Source organism: Amblyomma mixtum, chromosome 8, assembly GCF_055824585.1.
Source record: "Amblyomma mixtum isolate Tamu chromosome 8, ASM5582458v1, whole genome shotgun sequence".
Taxonomy (NCBI): domain Eukaryota; kingdom Metazoa; phylum Arthropoda; class Arachnida; order Ixodida; family Ixodidae; genus Amblyomma; species Amblyomma mixtum.
Window position 1 is genome coordinate 147327927 of NC_143019.1, and position 18615 is coordinate 147346541.

General features: G+C 47.6%; 1 protein-coding gene across 2 annotated transcripts in view; it reads right to left on the bottom strand.

Moving 5' to 3' along the window:
* Window positions 1-18615, bottom strand: part of LOC149334730 (uncharacterized) — a 115032-nt gene that overhangs the window by 55561 nt on the left and 40856 nt on the right. For both annotated transcript variants that reach the window (XM_089555342.1, XM_089555341.1), the window contains exons 2-9: window positions 15851-15910; window positions 15664-15767; window positions 9745-9795; window positions 9192-9292; window positions 4703-4730; window positions 4280-4449; window positions 3069-3201; window positions 1028-1378 (exon numbers count right to left, since the gene is read on the bottom strand). In XM_089555342.1, the coding sequence (XP_089411468.1) occupies window positions 1028-1378; window positions 3069-3201; window positions 4280-4449; window positions 4703-4730; window positions 9192-9292; window positions 9745-9795; window positions 15664-15751 (922 nt within the window). In that variant the 5' untranslated portion in view covers window positions 15752-15767; window positions 15851-15910. The remainder of the gene's footprint in view (window positions 1-1027; window positions 1379-3068; window positions 3202-4279; window positions 4450-4702; window positions 4731-9191; window positions 9293-9744; window positions 9796-15663; window positions 15768-15850; window positions 15911-18615) is intronic.

Here is an 18615-nt window from a genome sequence, read left to right on the forward strand (position 1 = left end):
ATGTACAGGACATCTGACTTGTGTAAGTTAGCAATTCACTGCCACAGAAAAATCGACCTCATTTCCCTCCTTCAAAAACTCGGAATTATCTCACCATCATTCCCAACCATTTTTTGTTGCAACAAATGCATACAAGCAGTTTCTTCCCTTCCAACTCAAACGTGCTTCCCAAGCTTGGCTTTTCTTTTACTGATGACAAAGAAGACCTTCAAAATTATTTCCTAATTAAGACTCGCTTCAGACCGTATGCAGTGTATGATTGCGTTTTAACTGCGTATTCTATGCGCCTCCTGCCTAGGCCAATCTGGCCTGCAGTAGTTTTATATGTTGCAGTAACTTCCATGTTACTGCCACTTTTGTGCAGTTGACGGATTTCTAGACGCTACAAGTGGCATCTAAAGGACAAAGAACGCGATGAAGTTATCACGTCACGGTCTGAATGCAAAATGCAACAGTCACAAATCTAACTCCAGGCTTTACACAGCTAGATGAGTCGTTAATACAGACTGGAAAAAATTAAGGGGCCTTACGCACTACTTTGGGGAACTCTGGATGTTACTTTTTCTGAACAATTGAAATTTGCTAACAGTAGTGAACTAAGTTCGAGATCACAGAAAATCTTGTATTGACGACAGAATGATTGCTGCTGCAGTTTACGCTGCTATAGTGTAGCATATGTGACTTGCAAATCACAAAAGTGTAGAAAAAAGAAATGAATTTTTGGAAAACACTAGATTTTGTATGTATAAAGTGTTCTTAATTACATCTAAAAAAATCTCCACCTGAAAATAGCCAAGAAGTGACTTTAAACAATGTTTCTGTGACCACAGGTAGCAGATAAACTGGCTGCAATCTCCGTGAGAAGATTTCTGACCCTGCTTGCAGAAAGCACAGCGTGACAATGGGATTTCCATGCAGTCTCATGCACTGCTGATTTGGCATTGGGGTGTAATGAGTGCGTGTAACAGACACCTGAGGAGAGGGCTCCCCCCCACCACTCTGGTGCAGCAGCCGTGGAGGCGCTCACCTTCGGCACGTTGCGAGGCACTCTGCCACCTGGCCAGGACCCGGTAGAGCTCCCTGGCGGCCGTGTTCTGCCACGAATCAGCACAGGCCTTGGGCGCCACCTCTGCTTCTTCTTGCCCACTCCCCCCCGCTGCCGCCGCCGCCGCCGCCGCCGCCTTTGCCTCGGGCTTCAGGATGTCACTGACCAGGACAACCGGCTGCCTCCTCACGGAAGGAGGGGGCTCCTCCTCCCCCTCGGCTGGTTGTTCAGGGGACTCGTCCTCCTTGCGCACAGACTCCTCGGCAGCAGTGTTCTGCGCCATCGGTGGCCGACCAGGGGGTCTGGGCACTCGGCGATACGCCGCCTGTGGCCCTGGGGGGGGGGGGAAGAATGGGCGGGCTGCACTCAGCCAGTCGAGCAGGGCCAGAGCCTCAGATCCCCAAGAAGATCTCCCTCCAAGTGGGACGACTGAGAAACTTTGTGGCGATTGGCACAAGCGCAAAATGACAAGACAGTGCGGAATTTTACGCTAGGCTTATATAACCATTCCGACATTTCAGTATTGTCCCGTTACATGACTACTGTTTGAGTGTTAGGTATAACAAGTCTGTCAATCAAAATTAGGATGCGCTTTTGCAGCCGGCCGATTCAGAGGACAATGTTCCTACTTTGACAGAGAGAATTTTGGCACATTCCTAGCTATAGAAATCGACTTGGGTGCCAAATCTTGTGTGACACCTTGCCACGACTTTGAAGCACCCATTGTGCCAGCAACATACACATACAAAAACATACCCCATTTACTCGCATAATAGGCGCACCCCCAGTTTGGTCACAAAAATTCAGATTTCTTTATTTCCGCGCATAATAGGCACACCCCGCACTTGGCACTGTCATCAAAACTGTATTTACACAACTGCAAGCCTATGCCCCCCCCCCTTCTCTCTATTTTAACCAAGTTTTCTCTGAATTGTCCTCACCAGTGCTGCTGTGGACCCACAGCACATAACAGCCGCACAGAGTTTTCAGGGATGCTCAATGCACACCTCTGTCTGGGAAGCTTCCTCTGCAGCCGAAAACCCTCCCCCCGCCTGAGGCCCACGAAAGCCTCAGCGCCAGGAGTCGAAAACGAAAAACTTGGCACGCCGCAGTCGCATCCGCTGCACTTCTCGGCCACGTCGAATTTCCAGCCTGCTGCACGCTTGACGTGTCCGAGAGAAAACTCCCAGCTATTACAGTGCTTGCCCATTGTTCTAAACCGCAACACTCAGCAGCAGCACACAAAAGCCACAACTACGATGAACTAACACACTACCACAGATCCCGGGCCTTTAACAGCCACAAAAAAGTTGGAGCTGGTGATGCTGATGCCGATATCGATAGCGGAAGCTTGCAGCGGAGCAAAAAGTTGATGATGAACTTAGCCCTGGGGGCCATCTGTGGGTGGCACTTGAAAGCCCCTGTGTGCATGTATGGCCTCCGCGATTAACCACCATTGCTCACAGCCGGAGCTGATCGTGGAGGCCACGGCGCGAAGGCTATTTGTGGGTTGTGGAAAGTTTGGGTGCTGCCCTTACACGAACCTTTTTTTTTTTTTCACACATTTCCTTTGGGAAAACAGGGCGCGGCCCATACATTGGTGCGGTTATGCAGTATGTTCAATTCTGCGAGGCGAGAAATATCCGGAAATTTTACCATGCGTAATACGTGTGCCCCGAACTTTGAGCCAGTTTTTCTGAAAACAAAATTGCGCCTATTATGCGAGTAAATACGGTATGTTTAATTTCATGGAATCCATGTTCCTGTCATAACTTGTTAAATCTGAATTGGCAAAAGGCTGATTTTATATTATGCCCATGTATTTGAGTGCCCTTGCTCTTGTTACTGAACCATGACTAGCAGTGCACGAGTTGTGTTTGCTGCATGGAGATGTGCAGGGGAAAACAGTTTGCTTTGTGCCCGCCCACACATTTAGAGTGAATCCACGCTCTCCTCTCCCAGCCACCAGCAGACAGAGATGCCCATAGCATCCACGCAGAGGCACGAAGAAGAGCATACATACCTTTCTTGGAGGCGGTGGCGGCGGCAGCCCGGTGCAGGTGGTGGTGCCTGCTGTGCAATGGCCGTGACTCACAGCAGGCACACAGGGGCTTGCGCGCTGCCCTCCGCCGCCCACTCGAGGGGCCACACGCATGCTGCAGCACAAGGGGGGGGGGAACAACACACAGGGTGGTGGTTGCACTACAAGGGCACCACAGTGACTGGCAGGACGTCCCATGTGACATCCCGTCACTTGGGAAAATTGCAAGGAGTCGTCTGGAACACTGTGACGTTCTCATTCAAGCCTCACAGCCCTTTCATCCATCAGTACAAAGCAGTTCAGGCTGTGACAAAGTTGCACTCGACCAGTTGGGGCCTACAAGCACAGGTCTGCTTGCAAGACTACTGAAAAGCCGACCTCCGACTTCCAGCCCAGCGTTCCAAGGGGAGCAGGGCTGGAAGGAGTTTCACATTTTTGTGGATGCAAGTCTGCAGCATATGCGTGCGTACATGATGCTGACGGAGAGGCCCACACTGCTCTGTTGCTTGCTAAGTCCGCTAAAGCTGACCACTCGGATGAAACTGCGTTGGTAGCAGCAAGAATGCATCGCTATGCATTGAAGAACTGCCATTTTGCCTTTTCCTATGCCACTCTCAGATCCTTCTTTGCTGCATCTGGAAAGACTGGAAGACTTGCATAGAAAATGAGTTCAAGAGATCCTTCCAAGTGCTCTCCTTTCAGTCCTGGTAAGGAGACTTGCTTACCAGAGGGATGACCACTGGCTTCAGCTATGCTTATGGTCGCAGGGACCGATATGGACCGTGCATACTGGCCGCCGGTGGGGAAGTCATGTAAACAAACGTTCCTGAACAGAAGTTTCCTACTAGTTCATTTTGTGGATACAACCTCTCAGTCCGAGCTGGACTGTCACAGGCAGTCATGCGTTGTATAGCACCGTTATGTGCATTAATTCTGATGCCACTATTCAAAGCAAAAACTAACTTACGGCAGCCATTTTTAGTGAGACCTGACAAGACAGAGGGGGGAGGGGGCTGATTGCTCTGAAAAAAATTTGTTGAAGCGGAGCCTGAAAATTGTTCGCTGTGGGGAAATAACTGTGTTCCCTTGTATGGTTCGCTGATGGGGATAGAAAATGCTTATCTGTGGTGGAAAATTACCTGCAAAAGGGAGCGCTGCATGATCGCAGATATAAACCTTGGCATCCCAATTACCTCAACTGCTGCAGCAGGCACTGCAGGTGGTGGCGCTGCCTGCTGCTGCTGCTGCTTGGTCTTGCCCGAGTGGCCCGCGTTGCGCACCACTTCGTGCGGGGGCTGGTGGATGGTGGCCCGCGTGAAGTTGAAGTTGTCTGCCGTCAGGGGAAGGTGGCGATGCTTTGACACTGGGTTGCATGAGCAATGCAGCAGCACATCATCATCCACCTGAGGCAAGAAGTCTCAAGCACTGCACAAAAAGGGGGGACCCTTTTGCCGAGCTAATGCATGCAATGTGTGGAAGAGCTTATTCGTTCCACATCCCCCGTTCTTCCTGCTCCCTGGCCAATCGAGGGTTATTACTACAGCGTGTGTGCTCGGTCATGCGCACAGGGAACAGCACAGCCCAGCACTGCAACCCAAAGGGAAAGGCCAACTTACAGTAGGAAGAAACCTCAGGCCTGGACCTCTGAAAACAGCAACAGAAAAAAAGGCACGTAAGAGGCCCACTCATCCACTCCATTTCCCGCCCACCACAACAGACAGCTGGGGGGGCACTGTGCTGCACGCACCACCGTTTCATTTGCAAAACATTTCCGCTAAATTGTGCTGCTGCTGCACACCATTTGGTTTCAGTGAAAAAAACAATTTTTACGGCTGGACATCTTGGTGGCCTCAGTACAGGCAGTTTCTACAGGTGACACTGTATTTTTTGTGTCCCACACACTAAGTCCACATTAGCTCCCTGCTTACTAAAAAAGACTTCCAAGGATGTATTCGGACAATTTAATATTCATTATTAAGGGACTATGAAACCAAATTTTTGCTTAAATTTTGTCATCCCTCAAATTATGTATTAGACACTAGAATAAATGGATCAACCCCATGATATTCACCCACAGCAGATAAAAAATTTATAATTGAATTTCTTCTCGTAGCTGTTTGGTTTCACCAACCAAATGATGCTGAGACATACAGTTGGTCTTTAGGTCATGCGAGGCACAAAAAAAAAAAACAAATATACCTGCTGATGATACATCGTTTGTTGTCAATCCAGCTCTTGAAGTACAGTGGTTGAAGTGCTGTAGTTAATTAAAACAACATATCAGCATTTATATTGGAGTTTTTTTTTCATGCCTCGGGTGATCTAAAGCCCAACTACATGACACAGCTGCCCCGCCGCAATGGCTCAGTGGTTACGGCGCTCCGCTGCTGGCCCGAAAGACGCAGGTGCAATCCTGGCCACGGCAGCTGAATTTCGATGGAGGCGAAATTCCAGAGGCTCGCGTGCTGTGCAATCTCAGTGCACGTTAAAGAACCTCAGGTGGGCTAAATTTCCGGAGCCCTCCACTGCGGCGTCCCTCATAGCCTGAGTTGCTTCGGGGCGTTAAACCTCAATAAACCAAACCAAACATGACACCGCTTTCATCCACTTAATGAAACCAAAATCAAAACAGCATGACAGAAGAGATTTAATTATAAATCATTGAGCGGTCAAACCTCGTTACAACGAACACGGACATTATGAATTATTGGCTATATTGAACTGTTCCTGAATATTTTCAACAAGCACATGCATTTATATATATCGAACACGGCTTGCATAAACAGATCTTGGATGGAAGGATCTTCGATCGTGGAGCAACAATGAGCATTATGTTCAGAAAAAAGGAATATGCATCGGTTCATGCTTGGCACCCATCTTGAGCGCTGGCACGACACGACACACAACTTGAAAAAGATCTTCAAGCATGCGGTGTCGTCAAAGCTTTCCGCTACGTTGACGACTTCCTGATCCTCTTTGAATATGAGGAAGCAGGCGCGGAAAGTCGGTCATCAAGCATTGCAGATGTGTTCAAGTCAGTCCTGAAAGACTTCAAGTTGACCACAGAGCTTCCTTCAAATGGGATCCTGCGTTTCTTAGACATGGAGCTCAGTTTCACAGCGCAGCACGTATGCTGGAAATATGCTCCACGATCGAAGAAAAAATTCCTCCCATGCTCCTCTGCATATTCCAAGCTCATAAAGCGTGGGATAGTTAAAGCGGCACTTAAGAACGCCATTGGCGGGTCTTGCCCTCCTGAGATGTTCCCAAGTATGCAATCCCGGGCCGAGAGACTGTTGGGCGCAGGTTTTCCCAGCCCTGTGGTCATGGCTGTGGCAGAGTCCCTTCTGAGGGAAGTACAGAAGGCGAAGAAGACCAGGCGACCTGATAATCTAACGTCTAAGATGACCGTCATACCTTACATTCACAAACTGTCCCATCGGATCAAAAAGTGTGCGGGACGCGTTGGCATTCGAGTGGTCTTTTCTGCACCCAACAAACTCAGTACCTTGTGCCATCGCGTCAACAATGACGAACCATCGCACGCCCCATGTGGCATCAACCATCAAGGACGCTGCACCGACTGTCAGTGCGGCGTGATCTCTGACGTGCCGTTCTCGTGTGGTAAAATGTACATCGGGCAAACAGGCCGCTGTCTTAACACCAGAATAAGCGAGCACACCAGATGACATTCTACAGGAACTGGCAGCAATCTAGCCATACACTGCAAAAACTGCCTGTCAAAAAACTGCACACCTTTCTTGGACCGCACGAGCGTTACCAAGAAATATAGACCGAAAAGAGCAAGGGGAGTCTTCGAGGCACTAATCATTCAACAGAGGACAGAACTGCGTCAGCAAGCCATCCACTAAGCTACTACCTAACTTTGTGACTTGTGCATGCAGTGACTGCACTTCATGTATCTGAGTGTCTTTATGTTTTTGTGTTCCTACTTTCCGGATATATAATTCGCTTCTGGCGGAATAGAAATCGCGTTGCTAGTAGCGCCTTGTGCTGTGTTGCTCTTCCTTCGTCCCGTGTCTGGCGCTGCTTCACTTACACATGATGCACCAACTTCTCCGCCTTAACTCTGCTTCATTACACGGGTGACCAGTGGTGGAGCAGCACCCGTTCACGCTTCACCTGCCAACAGCGCCACTGAAGATGCAGCAGCAAGCAAAGCTGGCAGCGAGGCAGTCTGCGCCTCTTGCAACCAACAGTTCTGAACTCACCAGTTTCGGGCATTCCATGCCAAAAGATGACATCTTTCTGGCCCAGTTAAACTCCGAGCTGTCGCTGCATTCCCGGAACATACTTCTATCAAGCAACTACACAGCTTTAACGGCTTGTGTCTGCACCTTTGGTGTTTCGTTCACAGCTTTGGGACCATCACTGCCCCTCTGTTGCCACTTCTGGGCGGCCACAATGACCTTTCTGCCTGGTCGCTGGCTTGCGACATTGTGTTCAAAAATTGCGCATCATACTTACCATGGCTCCCATATTAAGCCACTCTGATCCGGCTATGTCTACCAAAGTTCACACCGACACTGTCCTCCGTGCTGTTCTAGAAAACAAATTCCGGCGCTGAAGACTACGTCGTGGCATATGCAAGCCGGACTTTAACCAAGGCCAAGACCAATTATTCGGTCACCAGAAAGGAATGTTCATCCGTCGTCTGGGCACTTAAGAAATTTCGGCCGTGGTTGTACAGGCACCCTTGTTACATACTCCCACACACTTTGCTGGTTATCTCGCCACTCATCGATCTCCAAACCAACTCGCTGCCCTTTATCGTCAGGTGACCGTCTCGCACAACTAAATGCCAGATGACCAAAAGTGGCTGCTTGTCGCCACCTATGTAAGTGCTTCTGAAGACCCCCAAGACGTGTGAACAGTTGCGACAGCGCTTCCACTGGAGCAGCATGCATGCCTCATGTGGTGCCAGCAGTGCAAGCCTCCCTATCCGCTGGTCTATCAGGCTGACCACTTGATCGTGTCGGCATCGATTCCGTACGGGCCTCTGCCGCACACTAGCAGGAAATCGTTCGATAATCAAGGCCGTCGATCATCTCACTCGCTACACGGAAACCGCAGCCCTTCTTTGCCATGTCAATGCCTCCTTTCTTCTTCGCCACTTCATTCTGCGGCACTTCTCAGAGGGGCAAATCCTTCTTTTCTGAAGTTGCTCCAAAATGAATGCCACACAGGCCAATCAGCCTCAAACCAATGGGCTGACCACGTGCTTCAACCACACACTGGGTGATATGCTGTTGCCTCCGATCCCTACAACTGGGACTGGATTCTAGTACCATTTGTTACATACGCCTCCAACATCGCTGTTCAAGCAACCATCAGATTCTCTCCATTCTTTCCCCTGTACCGTCACCAGCCTTCGTCTCCGCTCCACACAGTGGTGCCAGCCCACCTCGGTTTCCGAAGTCACCCTGACCACACCTTCCTTCCCGGTGCTGGGTACTCCAGTGTGCCTGTCCAGCAAGCCAAGTAGCCCTCTCACACGGCACAACAGACTGCCCCTGTGGAACTTTTCGCCCACTGCAGCAACCTTCGCCCGAGGCCCACACTACGGCCCTCCTTTCCTGTGGGGGGGACCAGGGAAGAAGGAGAGGAGCCGAGGCAGACTGTAACAAGGGTGGCTGACAGCTACCACGTGTCCTAAATCCCGCTCTACACTCGCAATGGTAAGTGCATTAACCACGTCTGTGTCTGTTTCAAGTTGGAGAACAACAGAGCAGAAAGTACAAGCTGGCACAAAGATGAAACTGCATCTTCCAGGGTCGCTGCTGCTATGACGACAATATTGGTGCACTGTGCAGGTTGACAGCTTGAATATCAACAAACTATTTAAAAACAATGACTCATATTAAAGCATTGGCTGAGAAAGCATGTCATTCACATCCAACAATGCAGTGGCGAAGTGTAAGCACCACAAGGGACAGTGTTACTAGGAAACTCTGAAAAATTGCGCCTGCATGCTGCCTGAAACATTTCCATGTGTACACAAAGCTTTTGTGCATGCCCTAAAACTGTCTGCCATTTTCCCATGTCCTTCTTTCTGTCTGTTCCAACACAGGCAAGCACACTCACCAATTTTGTCCCGGTCGGCGTGTAGTAGTAAATGTCGGACATCACACGCCCACCATCTTGGCCAGCCACGGTGCCTCGGACCACCATCTCCCGCTTGAACCCTGCCAGGCAAACACAAGCAGCACATGTCCTTCTCCCCTACCACCAACTGATCAGGACAGAATGCCACAGATGAAGCATAGCTCCTCAGGCCCTTCCATTCACTACTAGCACAGCACACAAAACTGCGACGTTGAGCACTCTGCTGCAACAAAGAACCGCCATAAAATGCGCACACCAAGCCAAACTCCGCTTTGGGCACTCTGCTCAGAAGCACGCAAAGAAATGCCACACGCTGACGGCAGCCCTTATGCACTAGCATAGGTGACAAGCAGGCTTAGGTGCTCATAAAAATGTGGCACAGCGACTGAGAATTTTGATGCCCAAGCATTGCATTGGCACATGCATTCCAGAACCGCAAAAAAAGCTTTCAAAAGTTTCACATTCTTTGTATAATTACGACTTGAATAACTTTCCAGCAAAAGGAAGGATGACTGTAAATTTCTGGACACACCATGGTCAAATGGCTTCAGATGTCCAGAGTTGAACTCCACCATTCTAGCACCTGCACAAGAACAACAATAAACAGCAATAAAAATTAATGAAAAAAAAAAGGCAGCAATAGAAGGTATTCAAAAATGCACAGCCTGTTGACCTGATGGTACAATATATTGCACATGGAACCTTGCTAGTTTAGCAGTGCTGTTGGAGGAATTAGCGGGTCATAAGGCGTAGTGAAGTTAGGAGGACAGATGAGGCGTATACAGTACTAAAGGGTGGGCACATACTGTGCTATCGTGGATTAGCAGACAGGCGAGAACTAAGCGTGGGATTCCTTATCAATCAGGATATGGCTGGCAACATAGAGGAGTTTTATAGTACTCACGAGAGGGTGGCAGCTATCGTAATTGGGCTTAATAAGAGGTACAAGCTGAAGGTGGTGAAGGCCTACGCGCCTACATCCCACCATGAATACTTCTATGAAGATGTGGAATCGGCAATGACCACATTAAAATCACAGTACACCGTACTAATGGGCGACTTCAATGCGAAGGTAGGCAAGAAGCAAGCTGGAGACCAGGCGGTAGGTGACTATGGCATAGGTTCCAGGAATAGCAGGGGAGAGTTATTAGTAGAGTTCGCAGATAGAAATAATTTACGGATCATGATTACCTTCTTCTGCGAACGAGGGAACAGGAAGTGGATGTGGAAGAGCCTGAGACTGAAAATGAAATACACTTCATACTGTGCACTCACCCTGGCACAGTAGAGGATGTGACCACAGAATGGTAAGGTCTCGTATTAGCTTATATTTGAAGAGTGAACAAGGGAAACTAGTGAAGCGGAAGGCTATTAACGAGTTAGCATTAAAGTTAGCATTAAGAGGGAAAGTAGAGGAATTCAAGATGTCGCTGCAGAACAGATATTCCGCTTTAACGGAGGAATATGACCGTAATGTTGAAACAGTGAACAATAATCTCACAGCTATCGTTACAGAGTGCGCCGCAGAAGTAGGCGGTAACTTGGTTTGGCACGATACCGGCAAGCTATCTCAGGAGACAAAAGATCTAATTAAAAAATGCCAAAGCATGAGGGCGTCTAGTTCTACAGACAGAATAGAACTAGCAGAGATATCAAAGTTAATAAATAAGCCCAACGTTGCCAACATAAGGAGGTTTAATACGGAGAGAATCGAGCATGCTCTAGAAAACGGAGGTAGCCTAAAAGCAGTGAATAGGAAATTAGGCATTGGTAAAAACCAGATGTATGTGCTAAGAGACAAACAGTGCAATGTTATAAACGATATGGATAAAATAGTTAAAATAGCCGAAGAGTTCTACACAAACCTATACAGTAGCCAATGCAATCAGAACTTTAATGAGTAATAAGGGAGTAATTACTCATTGCCATCCACCCGAGCGCAGCATTACGGCCACAAAGGAAAGCTATACAGCTTTCTCTGAAACTTCGTGGTTAAAAGAAAAATTCGTCCTGGTCCGGGGATCAAACCCAGGCCCACCGCTTCACCAGAGCAGTCGCTCTACCAATTGAGCTAACCAGGACGGCAGGATGGTAGGATGGTAGGGCGATAGCGAATTGATCAATAACTCGAAGTGGGAACTGTGTTGGTCAAATTTGACCAACTTTAATGAGAGAGCCAGTAGTGCACAGCAATGGGACATCCCGCCAGTAACGAAGGAGGAAGTAAAGAAAGCCTTAGGAGCAATCCAAAGAGGGAAAGCAGCTGGTGAGTATCAGGTAACGGCAGATTTGTTGAAGGATGGAGGAGAGAGTGTGCTCGAAAAACTAGCCACCCTGTATACGCAATGCCTTGTGACCTCGAGTGTACCTAGAGCTTGGAAAAACGCTAACATTATCTTAATCCATAAGAAAGGACATCATGAACCTGAAAAATTACAGACCGATCAGCTTACTACTTGTGGCCTACAAGGTATTTACTAAGGTAATCGCTAATAGGGCCAGGACTACTTTAGACTTCAATCAACCAAATGATCAGGCAGGCATTCGAAAAGGATACTCGACAATAGACTATATTCACACTATCACTCAGATGATAGAGAAATGCGCAGAATATAACCAGCCCATGTATATAACATTCATTGATGACGAGAAAGCATTCGACTCAGTGGAAACCTCAGCTGTCATGCAGGCATTGCGGAATCAGGGTGTGGAAAGAGTGCTATGTGAAAATATTGGAAGATATTTACAACGATTGCATAGCTACCATAGTCCTTCATTAAGTCAGAAATAAAATTCAAATAAGGAAAGGTGTCAGGCTGGGAGACACAATCTCGCCAATGCTATTCACTGCCTGTTTACAGGAGGTATTCCACGGCCTGAAATGGGAACAGTTGGGGATAAGAGTTAATAGCAAATACCTGAGTAATCTGTGATTTGCTGATGGCATTGCTTTACTAAGTCACTGAGGAGATGAATTGCAAAGCATGATTATCGAGTTAGACAGGCAGAGCAGAACGGCGGGGCAAGAACTAACATGCAAAAAACCAAAGTAATGTTCAACAGCTTAGCAAGGGAACAGCAGTTCGCAATTGGTAGCGAGGTGCTGGAAGTAGTAAGAGAATATGTCCATTTAGGGCAGGTAGTGACAGCTGCTCCAGATCATGAGAGGGAAATAACTAGAAGAATAAGAATGGGGTGGAGCGCATATGGCAGGTTCTCTCAGGTCATGAATGGCAGTTTACCAATATCTCTCAAGAGAAAAGTATACAACAGCTGGATCTTACGGGTACTCACCTATGGGGTAGAAACGTGGAGGCTGACAAAGAGGGTTCAGCTTAAGTTAGGGACAAAGCAGTGAGCTATGGAAAGAAAAATGGTTTGGTTTATGGGGTTTAACGTCCCAAAGCGACTAAGGCTATGAGAGACGCCGTAGTGGAGGGCTCCGGAAATTTCGACCACCTGGGGTTTTTTAACGTGCACTGATATCGCACAGTACACAGGCCTCTAGAATTTCTCCTCCAAAGAAATTCAACCGTCGTGGCCGGGATCGAACCGGCGTCTTTCGGGTCAGCAGCCGAGCCCTATAACCGTTGAGCCACCGCGGCGGCGGAAAGGAAAATGATAGGTGTAACGTTAAGAGATCGGAAGCGGGTGGAGTGGGTGAGAGAACAAACGCGCGTTAAATGACATCCTAGTTGAAATCAAGAGGAAGAAGTGGGCTTGGGCAGGGCATGCAGTGCGAAGGCAAGACGACCGCTGGTCCTTAAGGGAGTGGATTCTCAAAAGGGGAGTCACGGGAAGGAGCAGGCCCTCCCCATCCCTCTCAGTTGTCTCAGTGGAGCAGAGTCCAGCTGGCCAGAGTCATGCACGGCACGCAGAACAATGGCTCACGGGAACTGCGAGGAGGGCCCGTCTTCGAGTAGGCCTTCCTGTACGGCAGACCGTCCCAGACACAAAAAGCAGTGGGGGCGCCACCATCCTGCCAGCAGCAAGTAGTGGCTTTTGTTCCTCTCTAGTGCAGTGCGGAGAGCCGAGAGATCCGTAAAATCACGCACTATGGAGGCGATACAGTGATCAGAGCTCTCAGAGTCGCAATCAGACTTGGAAAGTGCAAAAGACAGCTACTCTTGTACGACACAGTAAAGTTGTACTCTTGCAGGCGAAGAGCCCAACATGACAATATTAAAGACACTCTGAAAACGGCCTTTTTACATGTAGTATCAGAAAAAGTTTCTAGCTCAAAATGTTTTTTAGTTATAATTTCAAACCTTTAGTGGCTGGTTTATAAACGAATATTAAACACTTGCATTATTTAGAAGGATAGGAGTGGGGTGGAGCGCATATGGCAGGTTCTCTCAGATCATGAATGGCAGTTTACCAATATCCCTCAAGAGAAAAGTACACGACAGCTATAATAAGGGAGTAATTACTCTTATTATAGCTGTAATTACTCATTGACATCCACCCAAGCGCAGCCATGCGGCTACAAAGGAAAGCTAAACAGCTTTCTTACACCATGGACTGCTGACTAGCGGAGGCGGTCGAAGGTAAGGAGCTCTAACAGATGCTGGAGGCATTAGGTAGGCTGGCGATGACGTCGGCGTAGGTCAGCACAGCGGCGACACGCAGTGGAAGAGCCTCAGCAATCTGCTTTTCGATGGCATGTCAGAGAGCTGGAGCTTTGAAGGGCTCAGGGAAAGCTGACGCACCACTTCTTTGTGAACAAGGTATCTCTTGCAGCAGCAGCTGTGGCCATCAACCCAGCAAGTGACTCAACCTGCCTGGGGTGCTGACGCATCAATATCCGCTGTAGCTGCTCGAAGCCCTGGACGACATCAGCAACCGTATGCAGTCGCAGCATGCTAACAGCATCTGAAAGGTGCCGTCATCAATGCCCTTCAAGATGTGTTTCACCTTGTCAGCTTCCAACATGTGGTGGTTCACACGTTTGCATAAGTCAATGACCTCTTTGATGTTAAATAGTAAAGCTTTCGCCCACCTGCTGCGACCTTTCGTGCATGCATCATTCGGACTGGAGCTTCCCGGCTGCCGGACGACCAAATACTTGTGATGAATTCATCTTGAAGACAGACCAAGTATGGATGTTCCCCTCATGGTTCTTATACCACAGGTTAGCAGTGTTGGTAAGATAAAAGACTACGTTGCTGAGTTTGGTCGCATCGTCCCATTTGTTATCGAAGCTCACCCGTTAGTAAGATGTGAGCCAATCTGGTACATCACGCTCATCGGTCCCACTCAAGACGGGCCAGCTCCCGTTGGCGAAGGGAGCCAGCACAGTGGGGGACACTGGGTGTCCGGACAGTCCAGGGCTGTCACCCAGCACGTGCACCAAATGTAAGACGGGCGCTTATTCAAACGAACCAGGACGACAGGAGTTGCACCAGGTTCATCATGATCTTTCGTGCGTCTTCTTCTTTGCAACAGAAATTTGCAAAGTGTCAAGAAAGTCTTGCGTGTTCAATCCTTCTCCCATGTAACAGTGCCTAAATCATGCAGCACCATAGCAACTTTGAAAATGCAAACACTCAAAACCTCAGTCGCATCCCACACTTGCCGAGTTGTTCAGCAGTTCAAAGATCAGCAGTGTCGAGAAATAACTGAGGCCACAGCGAAATGTGTTCATGCAAATTTATCCCATCCGTCATGCCCAACACCTCGCTGCAGTAATGCAAGAGAAAATCACTAAAGTACTGTAGAACGTAATCTTCTCCTTAGCAGGAAGATTAGTTTGCACACACGCAATGACACAAACAGCAGATGAAAATTTGTACACGAGGTAGCCAGTGTGCTCATTCCAGGTAAGACGCTTTCAAAACTGAACTCCAAGGATTTGAACAAAACCTGAAATTTCAATAAGGTGGATTGGTGAGCTAGTTGGTTCATGATCGCACAACTGGGCAGCAGAGAGTGAACAAGGACATTGAAGAAACATACAGACGAGGACAATGCTGCACTGACAACTGAAGAATTTATTTGAAAAATTTCAAGTTGTTTCGAGTCTACAAGCTGATTTGTTGCTCCGGTAATGTTTTTCCTCTAGACAAGCACGAAATTACTTTTGTTTTTACAATTTATAATTGAACGCAAATAACATCAGCTAGCAATGTTGACATTTGTAAAAAAATTTGTGTATAATTTCATTACAGGCAATTATTCTTAAGGAACTTGTAAATAAACAGTTGTTATTTTTTTGTGATTTCCAATTTCCAGCAAAGCAGCCAGTGGGGCTTCAATCAGGATGACGACACTAAGAGAATGACAATCATACATCATGCTGCTGCTTTGCCAGATTTCCAGCACTGCATTCTGCTACCAAAATTTTGAAAAGTCCGACACAAGGAAAATACACCCAACTTTCCTAAGCTCACTTTACTGACAACTGAAAGTTTTTGGTGCTTTGTAGTTTGAGGGCTGTAAAATGTGCACTTACGTTTCCTTTCGGGCGGCCCGACCGAGGAGGAGCTTCTGGCATGGCTTCCCGACGAGGACTGGCTCCGCCGGAGTGGCAGCCGTGCCATGGTTAAACACGACAACCTACACAGGGAAAAAGAAATAATGACTCACAACAATACCTGGGTGGAGTTTGTAGCAATAACGATGCAAGCAGGCGCCCTTACCGAAATGTCAAAAGCCGTCACGGGCTGTCTGTCGAATGCCAAGACTCACCCAAAGGGACCCTAAAAAAAGTGTTGCACACGGAACTTGAGAACCAATTAAAATCACCCCTCTGCAATGAGAGGTCCCCCTGCATCTAGGAACTTGTTGCAGCTGGGTTTCCCATGTGCTAAAGTGAACTGCAGCCGTGCTCATTTCAGACAGCCCCATGAGTGAGGGTTTAGCAGAGAAGCTGATTGCTAGAAAAAGCTTCAGACGCAATTTTTTTTACAGCACATCCCTATCGCAAGTGATGCCCTGCACTGCAACCGACAGGTGCGAAACCAGGGCTCTCCAGCAGGTCCCTAGCAGGTGCCAAACGACACGCGCATATCACCTTGTACAGAATTACATAAATGCAAAGTTATGATGTGCAATAAGGGGGCAACACTGCTTCCTCCTCCTGGACAAGACTGCCCCTCCAGATCCACAATGGCGAAAGACGAGGTTAGGAGAGGGCCACAAATGCTTCACCATGAGGGTTACCAACGCCACCACTCTTGCTAGTCACAGCAGATTAAGAAATTTTCAACGTACACTGCTCATGACGGTGCATCGAAGCATTCCATATTATTAAGGGGTCTTGAAATGGGCAAAAATATTCGGACTCAGTACACTGTAAACTACTTCTGTACAAAGTTCCAAAGCTAATTTAATCTTCAACTGATAAAAAACTTAATCTACAATTGCTAAAAAATCAATATAATTGAGCCTCCAAAGCACCAAAACGTGGCAGAACTTCGCGCTCATCGCTTCCCGTGTCTGCACCCCCCCCCGGCAGCCGTCTCGGTCTTGTTCAAAAGCAGCCGCTCTTTCTTATATCCTCGTACTACTCACCACTGTGAAACACTCTCGGAACATCTGCAGTCAGCCATTTCCTGAGGCCTCTACAGCGACCTCCGAATGGCTGGTGCACACACTTCAAATGCAATTTTTTTAACTTCAAATCTTTTGCCAACATCACTAGCCTTATGGAGGATTTTATGTTGCTATTCTACGGTTTCAATTAACCTCACACCACTGAATTCAGAAAAAAAATAAACTATGTAGCTATGCTATTTTTTTTATGAGTTAAACATATCAAATTTCGCAAACAATAATGTCACTTATTAATTTCATAATTACGATGCAACATAACTTAACTTTTTTATATGATGATGTACTTCAATAACAAGATAAACAGCATAGCTCCGCTTGCAGAGGCCTCTGGCTACAGCTCCGTTTCAATCACAACAAAAAATGTAATGCCCAAACCAGGGCCCTTAAGGGATAATAAATGATGAAATGTTGAGGGAAAGTGTCTCGGCTACTAGCCCTAATAAATTATGTAATTAGGCTTCAGTTATTTTTCCAAAATATAAGAGCTGATTCAGATACACTCAAACTGATCATATTTCTGAAAACAAGAGGAAGAAAAAGAAATAAGTTTACACACCCACTTTCATTACGGCGTCCTTAATGACAAGAATTTTCATTCTAACACCCACACCTCCCTTTAAATGAAGGCCAATAACAGTGTACCCTGACAGCCAAATTGTCTGCCTTGCCAGATTTGAATAAGTTTGCATGCTCTCTGAAATGATCATTGGCCCACTTCGCAATTCCACAAAGCACTACGGAGCTCAATATGAGTAGCAATGCACAACAAGATCGCTCGTAATGCTCCTTGGATGCAGCGTGGGAACAACAAACAAAGGGGAAAAGTCTCCTCCGCCATTCCAACAATCGGCGGTGCTGACAGCCCCCATGTGCGTCTCTGCTTCGCACACTCTCTCAGTCACACTTTCTGGCCTACACAGCACTGACAGCATTTCATCCTCTTCCGGATGATACACTTGGCACAAGTTGCGAAACTCACAAGCGGTGTCTGTTTGTATAAACTGCAGCACACCTTTCCCCCCACGCCTTGTTTGACAAAACAAGGCTTTCAAAGATAAGCAAGGGTCTTGACAGAACTTGACGGAACTGACTTTTCGATAAGCGAAGGTCAGCTGGAATGAAAAGCACTCGGGTGGCAAATACGACAGTTCTATACTCTGCTCATACATCAGGTGCAACACTGTCAACACTGGAGTGCTACCTACATCAAAAAGTAGTGCTTTCCCTGAGGTGAGCGAAATGCTTTGCCTTCAGGCTTATTACGTATATGTCTGTCAAAAGCTCGATTAAATGTGCTCTTACTGCTGGCGACAAGCTGTCATCTTCTCGTGCCTTAGACCACATGGCCCCGAAACGAGCGCAGAGTAACACACCTCCGTTTTTATGCGGACTACTTCCGTACCATTCAAACCATTGCAGCTGATGTCTGAAACAGAGTGCAGCGGTTCTGTTTGAGACTGCGCCCAATAGCAACTAACACAGACTCCTTCCAGACTTCCTAGAAATAACGCCAAACATTCTCACAAGACTTTGAAGGCCTTTTGCGTATGTCAGATTCTGACATCGTTACCACCACAGAATCCTGGCTAGACTCTAACAATGCCAATGGTGAAGTTTTAATGTGAGAGCATTACTTGGCTCATTGTGCGAAAACCCCGCCATCATCAGAAAGACACGGCAGGCATAACGCAGCCCGCGAATGACGTCATCACCCCTCCTGGACCACTAGGCCCCCACAGGTGTCCTTTGCCGCTGGCGAGATGGGGACACTCCTCCTCGCATTACGGAATGCAACCTCCGCCTCGACAAAACACAAAGAGAAAGGAAGCTCCCCCTCTCTGGGGTGGCT